This window comes from Salvelinus fontinalis, chromosome 3 (assembly GCF_029448725.1).
Source record: "Salvelinus fontinalis isolate EN_2023a chromosome 3, ASM2944872v1, whole genome shotgun sequence".
Classification (NCBI taxonomy): domain Eukaryota; kingdom Metazoa; phylum Chordata; class Actinopteri; order Salmoniformes; family Salmonidae; genus Salvelinus; species Salvelinus fontinalis.
In genome coordinates, this window is record NC_074667.1 from 17,583,960 (window position 1) to 17,597,595 (window position 13,636).

The 13,636-nt window shown below is 39.0% G+C and overlaps 1 protein-coding gene across 23 annotated transcripts in view; it reads right to left on the reverse strand.

Annotated features, from left to right (window-relative positions):
• LOC129840290 (receptor-type tyrosine-protein phosphatase T-like) overlaps window positions 1-13,636 on the reverse strand; it is a 448,617-nt gene that overhangs the window by 100,386 nt on the left and 334,595 nt on the right. For 18 of the 23 annotated variants that reach the window (XM_055908070.1, XM_055908143.1, XM_055908060.1 and 15 more), the window contains 3 exons: window positions 12,246-12,282; window positions 10,445-10,501; window positions 5,954-6,089 (listed from right to left, as the gene is read on the reverse strand). In XM_055908070.1, the coding sequence (XP_055764045.1) occupies window positions 5,954-6,089; window positions 10,445-10,501; window positions 12,246-12,282 (230 nt within the window). The remainder of the gene's footprint in view (window positions 1-5,953; window positions 6,090-10,444; window positions 10,502-12,245; window positions 12,283-13,636) is intronic. The other 5 variants (XM_055908125.1, XM_055908183.1, XM_055908166.1 and 2 more) reach the window with 1 other exon arrangement.

The following is a 13,636-nucleotide window of genomic DNA, read 5'->3' on the forward strand; positions in this document are numbered from 1 at the left end:
ATCTGAAGTCGGAGGTTTACATACACTTAGGTTGGAATCATTAAAACTCGTTTTTCGACCACTCCACAAATTTCTTGTTAACAAACTATAGTTTTGGCAAGTCGGTTAGGACATCTACTTTGTGCATGACACAAGTCATTTTTCCAACAATTTTTCACAGACAGATTATTTCACTTATAATGTGCTGTATCACAATTCCAGTGGGTCAGAAGTTTACACACACTAAGTTGACTGCGCCTTTACACAGCTTGGACAATTCCAGAAAATGATGTCATGGCTTCAGAAGCTTCTGATTGGCCAATTGACATAATTTCAGTCAATTGGAGGTGTACCTGTGGATGTATTTCAAGGACTACATTCAAACTCAGTGCCTCTTTGCTTGACATGGGAAAATCAAAAGAAATCAGCCAAGACCTAAAAAAAAAAATTGTAGACCTCCACAAGCCTGGTTCACCCTTGGGAGCAATTTCCAAACACCTGAAGGTACCACGTTCATCTGTACAAACAATAGTACACAAGTATAAACAGCATGGGACCACGCAGCTGTCATACCACTCAGGAAGGAGACGCGTTTTGTCTCCTAGAGATTAACATACTTTGGTGCGAAAGGTGCAAATCAATCCCAGAACAACAGCAAAGGACCTTGTGAAGATGCTGGAGGAAACATGTACAAAAGTATCGATATCCACAGTAAAACGAGTCCTATATCGACATAACCTGAAAGGCCGCTCAGCAAGTAAGAAGCCACTGCTCCAAAACCGCCATAAAAATGCCAGACTAAGGTTTGCAACTGCACATGGGGACAAAGATCGTACTTTTTGGAGAAATGTCCGCTGGTCTGATGAAACAAAAATAGAACTGTTTGGCCATAATTACCATCGTTATGATTGGAGGAAAAGGGGGGAGGCTTGCAAGCTGAAGAACACCATCCCAACCGTGAAGCACGGGGGTGGCAGCATCATGTTGTGGGGGTGCTTTGATGCAGGAGGGCCTGGTGCACTTCACAAAATAGATGGCGTCATGAGGATGGAAAATTATGTGGATATATTGAAACAACATCTCAAGACATCAGTCAGAAAGTTAAAGCTTGGTCGCAAATGGGTCTTCCAAATGGACAATGACCCCAAGCATACTTCCAAAGTTGTGGCAAAATGGCTTAAGGACAACAAAGTCAAGGTATTAGAGTGGCCATAACAAAGCCCTGACCTTAATCCTATAGAAAATTTGTGCGGCAGAACAGTAAAAGCGTGTGCGAGCAAGGAGGCCTACAAACCTGACTCAGTTACGCCAGCTCTGTCAAGAGTAATGGGCCAAAATTCACCCAACTTATTTTGGGAAGCTTGTGGAAGGCTACCTGAAACGTTTGACCCAAGTTAAACATTTTAAAGGCAATGCTACCAAATACTAATTGAGTGTATGTAAACTTCAGACCCTCTGGGAATGTGATGAAAGAAATAAAAACTGAAATAAATCATTCTCTATTTTAGAAATGTGAAATGTCAGAATAATAGTAAAGTGGTGATTCTAACTGACCTAAGAAAGGGAATTTTTACGAGGATTAAATGCCAGGAATTGTGAAAAACTGAGTTTAAATGTATTTGGCTAAGGTGTATGTAAACTTCCGACTTCAACTGTATATGGGTATGTGCATGATAATAAGATGGTTCGAATTTGGCAGGGACTCTTATTGGCCCAGCCATTGTGACCAGAAGTGGCCACTCACAAATTATCGGGTGACATAAGCAAACAAATCTTCTAAACTACATGCATAATTAACATGGGGGGCTTGGCTTGAAATATTAATTGGTTAAGTTAAATGTCAAATGAAGTGGCTGTACAAATAGTGCTCTCCCTCCACTTTAGCCATCTCAGTCTAAACTGCCAAAGTCAAAACTGATTTCAAGTGGAGGAGAACCAGGTCTTCCACGCGCGCACAAACACACCGACTGGGTCAACATGTGCACCTGTCCAAATGGAGAGAAGGATTGGGCCTAGCTGGTGTTGGTCTGGCACTCAACCACTGATTGCACATGAAGGTTGTCTGTATATGTGAGCATATACCATCACAAAACTGCAATGTTCTGTTATTTGTTACTATAATAAACCTCTACTTTATAATACATTTAGTCTGATGTTTTTCAAGAAAAAAAAAACACATTAAGCCCCAAGAGAAAAATCTTTTAATTCCCACAATTCTCTACAATTACCGTTGAGAAGTTTTGAGCGATTAGCGAAATTCCAAAGCCACAAATGGTGAACATTCCATTGTCTCTGTCAAGTCCACATCAATAGAAAAAAGGGGTTACGATGAAATAATATAATATTGAAGTTGTGTATATTACTTAGTTTTTATTGGATGACTTTGTTATTTTTCATTCCTTAAAGTCATCATCATCTCTGCTCAGGCAGTAGCAGTCAGCCAGCCAGACCATCTAATGTTATCTGTGTGTGCCCCAAACTGTACTGTCTTTAGTCATCCTATTTAGCTAGCCTGCCTAACTACGCTGCAGAGCTGTCTGACGAAATAATTTAACTAGTTCTTCAAAGTAGAAGAGGCATACTCCCCTGTAGATCTAAGCCCTTAGATCGCAATATCTACTAAGCTAACATATGGAATTGTTTTAAGACGGTCATAAAATATATAATTTAACCATTGGATTTTGAGGTATAAAAAAATGGGCCTTTACTACAAATTCATAATTCAAAAGTATGATAATGAGGAACAAGGTTCTGAGAGACATTTTTGTAAAATGTATACCCATGTTTGGTCACTTGTTGCAATTTTTACAGCCTGGTACTGGGTTACTTTCAGACGACTCCACTGAAGCTTGTGTGGTCGTAGAGCAGAACAACCGACATGTTCGTGTTTGTGAGAGATATTGGGGACAGTTTGTAGGTCCAATGGTGCAGTCTGGACACTTGGTTTTGTGAGAAGACCTCTTCCAAATGAGAATGTCCACGACAGAGTTCAGACGACTGCCGTAAAGCTTGTGGATATTGTAGAGTCAAACAACTGACACTGTCGTGTTCGTGAGAGTCTACCCTTTCAATATCAGTGCCATACAGTATTATAGTTCATAGCTCACACAGTTCGGGTTGGACAGACAATTGTGATGATTTTCTAGTCCAGATCCTCTGCTTTCACAAGCCCCATGTCAATCAACTCTAGGGGGGTTTAATGAAGGGTCTCTGTTCCTCTCTTCATTGTGTTGTGTGCATTCCTCTCCCATACGGGGTGTGTGTATCTAACCTAACATAGCAGGCGTAAAAGTGTATACGTCCAGAGACCTGTATATAATGACGAGAAGCTGATGTCTCCGCTCTAACAAAGGGAGTCGTTGTCCTAAAGGCGGGAAGGAAGGTGACAAGCTTAGGCCCAAAATAAGCCAATAGAAACACATTTGGCTTTTTTTGGACAGATTTTGGCAACAGTGAAACCTCTAGTTTCCCCTTTTCGTCTCTGTCGGAGTCAGGGAAAAAAGCTGCAATGGATTATGGGCGCTGAACTACGTTAAATATTTGCTTAATGAAAACTACATCTCCCTTTAGCCCATCATCCGACATATTTCTTAGCTTGATTTCTCTCGTGAATGATTTGTTTTCTCGCTAGAGAAACGGTGATTTGGGCTCAATGGAATGGACTCAATGGAATTCAAGTAATTGAACCGACATTGGTCAATTAGTTGTTTAATAACCAGGAAAGAAATGTCATGTTGGTTAATCCGTAAGAGTCCATTGACGCACCCGTGTAACATCATACAACAATAATCTGCCAGTTTAAGCTTGAGATATCAGTATTTTTGCATGGGCTGTGTCTCAAACCACCATAGCTGCCTATATCTGCCTTCTGCAGTGGGAGGTGACCGAGCTACAGCGGTGTCTGCCAGACCATGAGACATCCCGAAAATCTGTATTTTCACAAAAACGTATGTAGCGTCCGAACGACCACTCTATGGAAAGGGGAGACTCAACATGGTGTTCTCTGTTTTGCTCTACGACCCCCAGAAGTGTCACGGGACTTGTCTGAACGTAACCCATACAAACGAATGGAAGTATAAAGGTAGTTTTGTGCCATTTATGAATGTCTTATTCAATGAGTTTCTATGGGCTTTAGTAGAAAAGGTCAACATTTTGTATACCTAAAGAGGTCCTATAATTCAAATAGCTAAATGATCCATGGTATGACCATCTTAAAACAATTCCATATGTTAGCTTAGTAACCCCCCCCCCCCCCCCCCCCCCAACACTACTGTGGATTTCTACAACTCCCATCTTGTTTTAGAAACAGTCGTTTTCTTAGTCTGATCACAATTTAAATAGACTCCCCCACTACCTTAATAATCCTCTTCTCAGTGCAGGTACAAAATGCTACCGTTTGTGGAGCTTTACCATTCATTTAAGGATTTTTATCTTGGACTTGCACATTTGACAGTGCTGTAAGAGCCCTAAAGGTACCGTGCAGGAAAACAGTCACCATTAAGTCTTTGCCTGTCCATTCAATTAATTCGTATGTTAGTACAAAAAGCTCTAAAACACGCAACACTGCTTTGAAAGATTAAATGCACAGTGTTCACTCGCTTCCAGCATGTTTCACCACAAAAAAACGTAGTGGCTGAAAGCCATGTAAAACGCTGCAATTGTTAACTATCTATGATGCAAGAATGAAATATAGATGATCCAACAAAGCCAGGCATCTTAGGATATTGTAGCCTAAGCACTTCTCCCTCTCCTCGATCTACACTGAGTATACCAAATATTAGGAACACATTCCTAATATTGAGTTGAAAACTTTCCACAGAGATGCTGGCCCATGTTGACTTCCACTATGACTTATCATAGTTAGCATACATACTAGTTAACCCATGATCCCATAACACCCACAGTTGCATCTACATATTGGTTTGCAATTCATATATGCCCTGCTTAGGAGGCCATCTTTGTTGTTGATATATCCTCTTATTTCTGCAGAGGTTGTCTGATTTGAAATAATTGTAAAGACTCATTGCTCATGGGTGCAACTGTATGTTGAGTCTAGGATTTCTTATTGATTTGTACATACAGATACAGATTGCTGTAACTTATCGCCATAGGATTGTATAATAAAACCATGACAACCACAGCAGGTTTTTTTCTGGAATATGTCATTAGTAGGATTTTAAGTTTGAACAACATTGTAACAAGAGACGCTTAACTATATTATATAAAAACAGTTTAATTAAAACATTTGAGCTTGTTGTTATGTAACTCAGCATAAAAGATCCATGTAATTGTGCTCCCTCAACTTAATGGTAACACTTTATAATAACTTTCATGAAAAAGGCCATTAAAAATGCAACACATGTTTATAAATGATTAAAGAAATGATCAAATAGTATTTACCAATACATGTATCAATAGTTCATTTATCTATGAAAGTTATTATAAATTGCTGCCCTGTTTATTTCCAAGAACATTTGTGATTGTGACATGCAAGTCATTTGGTCTCAGTAGCATAGCCTACTCCTACAATGGCAAATGGTTGGTCATGAAGTACAGTATTAAGACATTTCAAAGTTGAGGTAACTATGTGTGGAGTGGTAAGGTGAGCCATTTTTTTATTATTATTTTTAAAAATCTGTGGGTCCTAGCATAGAAAAATGGCGTGGGGATGTGATTAGGGTGGTTTAGGAAAACAAGAGACATGAAGGAAACAGAGATGTGATGGAAGTAAGCCAGTGTGCATGTGAACAAGACACAGAAAGCTGTGTATGTCTGTAAGCCCCCCTAAAAACATACCTCCTTATGAGTTAGTCCCAATGGTATTTCAGCCCAACTGAGCAGTGATCTAGTAATATTGTGCATGGGACATTTGGGTCACACTATGGTGTTACGACTGTTGTAATATAGTCCGACATATTTACGCTTACACTTGCTGCATCGGGGACACACTAGGGGTTTCTCTACTGCTCTTTACCTGCGTTTGAAGGTGAGAACCACTCCCAGTAGAATGATGATGAACATGAGAATGCCTGCGATGACACCGGCCATCTTGACGGTGCTGTCCACCTGCTTTTCGGGCTCCACAGCGTCTGAGTCCTGGGTGGACGCGCCTATAAACAGGCACAGACACATCACAGAGAGGAGGAGGGAGTTTACCCTGGAGCAACCATCCTCCACACACACACAGACACATACATACATACATACACAATATCACAAAGTCATGCAAAGAAATGTCAGGGTCATTATTAGTAATGAAAGGGAGACATTATTTGAGTGAAAAGGTCAAAGGTGATTAGATATAGTGTTGCTGTTAAGGGTATTGGCAGACATGTTGGCTATATCCTGCCTGCTAAACTCCAAATGATAACAAGACAAAGTTCAATAAAGATTCAGTAAACTTGTGTAAGGGTCCTTCTCACACAGGACAGATGAATGGTGAAAATCAACATGCAAATAATCGACTGGAAATACACAAGTTAGAGTAAGGTCAGTTTCTCTTGCATCAAAGGACTTGTGGTTGAGTTAAGTATGAGTTGTTCATTTCAACAGGCTTTTCATCTAACACAGCAGTTGCACCGCAATGACACACTGAAGACATGCAGTGCACTAATGTCGAACAAACAATGATTTAAGAAGGACATGCAGGAAAATGTAAGCATGGGTTGTGACTGAAGTAGAATGTATAAGTCGAGTGAGTTAATAGTACTGCTAGCGACTCCAGCGCCTTCCACAGCTTACAAAAGTACTCTTACCTTATCAACTACAACAGAAAATCCTTGCTTTGAACAATGCAAAGACTGTGGGAATACAAAGACTGTGGGAAATGCACCCTAGTGTTGCTGTCTGTTTGGAAACATTAGAGTAATACAACGTAATGCTTCTATGTTCAACCTCTTATAGATGCTATTTTCACTCGAGGTTATTATTTTCAGGAGGTGCATTGAGGTGTTATAGAAACACATTCATGTATATTATATTACCAACCAAACACCATCAATTAATGTTTGTAGACCTAATTAGTACGTGTAGCTTATTAATCTTGACTATGTTGAAGATCAATACAAGTATGGCTCTTAATTGTGAAGGGTGCTCAGAAAAAAAGCCTTAAGTAGAAAATATATATTTTTTTTTAAACATAGCAACAAAGCCATTTACAATTTGATGAATGCAAACTTCCGATGACTTAACAAAAAGGGACTGTTTCAAATCCAATGAAAGAAGTCTTGCCGGATCTCCTGAGCTATTGCACTGTACTGCAGAACAGCGTTGGATAGATGTACGCATGCCAAAATGAATGAGTAACCTTGATAAACAATTAAGGCATGTTCAAACAAACTGGGTGTCTTATTTCTAGCCTCTCTTTTACACATGCCTTTGTTCAAAATTTCCTTTGAAACAACAGATTAAGAATATAACCTTGGCATGTTTTCGAACTTCAATTTATTGAATCCATTAACACCATGTTGACACAGTTATTAATCTTACTCAAATATAATTTAAATTACTTTGAATTTAAATTACATAGACCTCACCTAAAAATGTGGATTGGGTAAAATGCCCCATTCCGTTTATTGTATAGAATAAAGACGCTATTTGTGTGTAGCCGTAGAACTTAGGGAAAGGGGGATACCTAGTCAGTTGTACAACAATGCATTCAACTTAAATGTGTCTTCCGCATTTAACCCAACCCAATCACTATCTACACTGAAGTTCTTTGATACCCATCTTGTCATTTATGGGGATATCTGTCGTTTTAAGGAATGTCGCAAATCTGTGTTTTTAATTCCTGCTTCAACAGTGAAGATCAAAACTTCAGGTGCAGGGTTCCCGCAAGACTTGAGTCATTTGACACCTGATCAGAACCCTTGATCCATCATCATAAAAATCCTAATCTTCCCCTGATTAAATTCTCATTGTGCTTTCCTGCACACCCACAAACGTGGTTGTTCGCTTAAAAAAATATGTAAAGCCTTTTACTTTGGGCTGGGGTAAAAGTTAACTATAAAAAAAGGAATTATGACTAAAACCCATGATATTAAAACTTAATCTCATTCATATATGGATGGATTGATTCCCCAGACTGGGATGAGTGACACTGGTGGCAGCAGTGGGATTTGGCGGGAAACAGCGCTGCATGGGAGCTATTGTCTGGCAGACGGGGCAGCCCTGTGAGATTAGAGCAGCAAAGCTAAGTGTCTCTAATGGGATTACAATCTGAGCACTGCAGCGCTGGGTCAGATGGGCTCAGATTAATGTGATTTATCGGCACTGTAAACAATGTACAATGCTAATGGTACCAAGACTAGGCCTCAGAACAAAATGTCAACACTAATGTGTGTTTAGGTCAGCAGTACTTAAAGGCTTTAAAAGCCATTATTTGGGTTCTTTTTTTGTTTGGATAAAAAGGAAATACCATACATTCATCTGCTTTATTTACAATATATACCATAACGTATGATCAACGTTTTATCCTGAACTGAGTGCTTGTCCTCAACAAAGAGAGTGTCACTATTATGAAACAGGCTTGTTTGAACATAAAAAGTTTGGGTGGTCCAGAAACATGATATCTACATCTTTCTTTATCTATCTTTCACTAAACAAACCCATTGGTACAGCGCTATAGACCTGATCATATAGTGTAAAATAGACCAGATTCTATCATATTGTCGCAAATACTCGAACAACTGTCAGACCAAAATCATACCCATTACACCAAGAGCCTCGAGGTTGCTAGGTTTTGTACTGCTAAGGTCACTTCAGTATGATATTTTGGCTCGCAAATATCATCCAATTGTAGCTAAAACTCAACATAAAGGGTAATTGTGCTAAAAGGTAAATACAAAATAAATGCCCTTCAACAATCAATTCAACTGATTCTGTACTATTGCATTACGCATAAATTGACCTATTCATTTGCCATAATGTCTTTATAGTCATCGTGTTCACCTAACCCTGCTATTCTTCTCCCCAGACACCAGAAAGTGATTTCCAGCAACCGTTTTCCGATTTGAGTCAGGGCCATTGAACGGTTTGTCACTGCACATCGAGGTAGATGGAAATTCATCAAAGTGTTATAAGGGCAACATTTGCATAAGACAATACCAAAGTCTACCAGGTCGGGCTGTCTGCATACACAATGCACACACAATACACTGCCAGATTTTCCTCCAAGATCTCCATATACCCAGGCAAAGCTACGATGCTAAGGAAAGCAACACCAAACACAGTGCCACAGAGCAACACAAATATAAAATGGGCACCATCTCTAACAGAGACAACAGCATTTCCTCTGATTCAAGAGCAGGCGGACTGTACTCTGTGTTAAGGGTTGGTGTTTTTTTTGGGGGGGGGGGGGGGGGGGGTATTGTACCTTTTGAAGTGCACACAGCAAGCAACTTATCATAATTGCATGACACTAGCAGCAAACACTCTATATACAATCTGTATGGTAAGTTTGTAAATCTGTATGGTACATCTAAATGGTAATCGACATTCACAGACAGTGTATGGTTAGAACTTGATTCCTTGTGGACTATAGCATAGATGTGTATAAAATGGAGTGTATGAACATTACAACAGTACATTGGTCTCTATCTAGCCAGACAGGAGTGTAGCCACCTCTCCAACTGGTATGACGTTCCATTCAGGGGTTACCGCGCCAGCGACAGACAGTGAGTGTGGAGCATAGGCAGGGTGCAGGACAGTTGTATGGGGGATGTTTGGGTGAGTAAATGCAGACTCAACTTGGAAAGGAAGGGAGTGGGTTGACATGGTGTGTCTCGTTTTTGTATATTTTGCTCAGAGACATATTACAGCTCATCTTGACTAATCCCTATTGTAAAAGCAAGGATTATACTGGCTGCTTTCTTTGCAGTAATTCAGACTTAAAGAAGTTACATTTGAAGGTAAAGTTCACATTTTGCACTCTGTGGCATAGTAACTGAATAGTTTAGTTGACGGTCTTGCTTTACGGTTAACAATTGTTGAATAGGGCACTTGGATGATAAACGAGTATCATAATGTTCTTGCCACTTAAGAAAAGACAAATAACAATCAATCATAGAGAGATCATGGTGGATGAAAATATCAAAAATGTTTTTCAGATCTGTGTTTAAGCCACATTCTACCAAATGTGCAGTATATTGGGATTACAGATACATATTCAATACAGTTTAAAAGCTTAAGTCCATGAGCAAAACTACAAGACAACTATCAAACAAATCTCGGGGATTGTCAAAATAGTAACAAACAATGAAAATAATAAGAGGGACGATAACCATACATATTTGAGGCACCAAGGTACAGTAGTCTCAATGGAATCAATGACAGCCAGCTACATTTTTGTGGACCAGACATGCAAACAAATGCATTAAGATGAGGAGAGAGAGAAAATAAAAATACAAACAAAGTAATGTATATAAAAGAACAGAAGAAAGAAATCTGGCTATGGAGCAATAATCACCTTCACTGGGGATGACAAGTATGTACGGCGTGGTATTTTGTCCCCTACCTATTACCACTAAGAACAAGGTTTAAAGTTCCCGGTTAGCATGCATGAAAGAAGAAAGAAACAAAGAAAAATTGTCTAAAAAAAGACGCCTTCATTGTTTCAATTGAACATTAATCACAGTAGTAGGGAAAAATTCAAGTGATATTGCTATAACATTTTGAAGAAAACTATGGGCAGTATGATTATATAGATGGCTGAATATATGAATTTCAACAAGAGCCTGATAGCTTCCATTAACGGAAAATGGCAAAGTAGTAGAAGTGTTCCTAATAGCATCTTCGGATCTATAAATCTATTTCAGAGGAATATTTTAGAGGTTTGATTCTCAGTGCATGTGAATGGGACATTGGAATGAAAGCATTGATATTAACCTTTGATTCTGACTGAAAGAAGAAAAAAAGGAGATGGAGTAAAAAAAAAAAAAAAATGTTTGAACTTTGTGGGAGTTTTGATCCAAAATCGGATCTCTAAACGTTTACAATGTCCATATTAGGACAGCTTCAATCTTAGCAACATTGCGATGGTTTATCAAACAGGAAACTCAAATTCCATGTTAACAATTATGACCCCCAAATTTCCATACAGATTCTATACAGTATTTAACTATCAAATACAATAATATTGAAATAATCAAGCTGTGTATTCGTACTAGAAGAGATGAAGGGCCACAAAGTTTAAAGCATGTATTTTCCAAAGCAGACATGCAATCAGTGTGTCTACAAGTGTAGACTCCAAACACGGTAAAGAGATCAATTCAGAACGGGAGCATGGCGAGAGAAAAGAACGGAAAAAAATAGAGCCCACTGATGAGAAATATTTGACTTAGACAACAACAAAAAAAGCGTGAAAATCAATAACTACATCAAAAGAGTATTGTCTGTGCAAAAATGTAAGTGCAGTATGTCTAAAAAGAGAAACAGCAACTTAAATAGGGAATGGGAAGAAAAGAAAACAGAATAATGATAATTACATTAATGGAGGTTGTCCTTTGATACTACTGATCCTTAATGTGTTCTTTTATAAAGATGGTTTAGAGAAAATAAACAGAATGGAGAGAAAAAGAAAAGCTGCACAGAATCTTGGACTGTATGGATCGAAAACCATGCCGGTTCAACAAACAAGAGTTTGGGGCTTATGGTCACTTATATCTTTAATAAAATAGAGACAGTCTACTTCTATGCAGGTGTAGCTCTCTCAATACATACAAGTAACATTCATTGGGCCCAGTTGACTTGTTAAATATGCATCTCTCTGATTTCATTGCATTTAACAGTTTAACAAAATATGACCCTATGCGTATTTTTTTTAAAGGTCCAATGCAGCCATTTTCAGCTCAATATTAAATCATTTCTGGGTAAAAAATGAAGTACCTCACTGTGATTGTTTTAAATGAAAATGGTCAAAAAGAAACAAAAATAGGTTCTTAGTAAAGAGCAATTTCTCAAGCAAGAATTTTGCTCGGACTGTCTGGGAGTGGTCTTAGTGGGGAAACTGAAACTAGCTGTTATTGGCAGAAAGGTTTGGAACAATCCTTCTTATTGGTCTATTAAACAATTTGCCGCCTGGTGATGTCACCATTCAGACCAAAACTCCAACCCACCACAACAAGCTGAAATTTCAGGAAGTCTTTTCAAACAGCTCTTACACTAAAAGGGCATTATCATCATAAATGTTTATTTTTACTGCACTGGGCCTTTAATCCATGAAGTAATGTATTTCCTATGCATGGGACATATTAAAAATGTTCTCATACCTTTAGTAGCCAGTCTCACACAGTTGATTTTGGTTTCCTGAAAAGACAGAGAGAGTTGTTCAATTATATTGTCCCAACACAGTGATTTCCATCACTATCCTCGTGTTCTAGTGCAGGGGTAGGCAACCCTGGTCCTGGAGTGCCGCAGGCACTTCATGTTTTTAATTTAAACGACCTGACCAGTTGTGTTGAATTTAGGCAATCACTGATCTGATCAATTAGCTCAGTTGGTCAGGTGTGGTGCCTAGTTGGAACAAAATCCTACAATACCTGCGGCATTCCAGGAACAGGGTTGCCTAACCCTGTTCTAGTGGATTTGGGATTGAAATAACAAGACGGCACAAGAGAAGAATAGGAATGGGTTCAGAAATACAGACATTTCAGTCATAGTACTTCATACACTTCAAAAAACTGTTGACCCCAACAGCAGTGAGCGCATTTGCTCTCCAAATGGCAGCCACTAGGTCAGTTGTGGTTCTCAATCTTTTTTGGTTACGGTACCCTCAATCACATTTTGCTCTGTTGGGAGTACCCCCTAAGTACCCCCTCATGTGCAGTTTACCAGTAGTCCTATGTTCTTATGAGTCTTCCCAAATACCCCCTGTGGATAGCACTATCAATAATATAGGTTAATAAGCAGAAGTTATGTAGTAAGTATTTAAGGCCTTTTCCCCTCTTCTCGGCAGCACAGTCTATACTTATTAAGAATGTTCTTGGAACTTTCTCAAAAAAGACAGTTTATGTTGGCTGACTGTATGTCTGCCAACCTCAAAATGTACCTCTTGGGTCTTTGCTTGTAGCTGGGTAGTTACCTTGTTGTCTTGTTTCGCTGTTGTTTCCTATTACTTTCTTGTCGTTACCCAGTTATTTAAGAACTGTACTTAAGGAATTATTATTTAACTTACTGGTCATGTCTTATTAGTTTCACCATAGTTTAAGTGTACATATGGAGCCTTGACACTATATTCTAAATAATATTTCCCCGTTACCATGGCAATTACTATGTAAAATGTGTGACACATCAAACATTAATGAATGTTTGTGATGTCAGAGATGGCAGGGAAAACAAACTATCTATAGGGACAATCCAGGAGGAATAACATAGTTGTGGATGGCATACCAGAGTCTTCACATGAGAATTGGGCAGATTCTGAGGAGAAAGTAAGAAAAACCTGTAACCATCCAAGGTGACAGACCCAGGCTGATAGTGGTCAGGTTCCTAAGGGTTAAGGACAATATGCTTGTTCTAGAGAGAGCCAAGAACTTGAGAGGAACCAACATCTTCCTTAACGAGGACTACTTGGAAGCTGTGCTCCAGAGGCAGAAAGCACTTTTTTCAACCATAGAAGCTGCTAGAGAGCATTGGACATTGCTTACATCGTGGGGACATT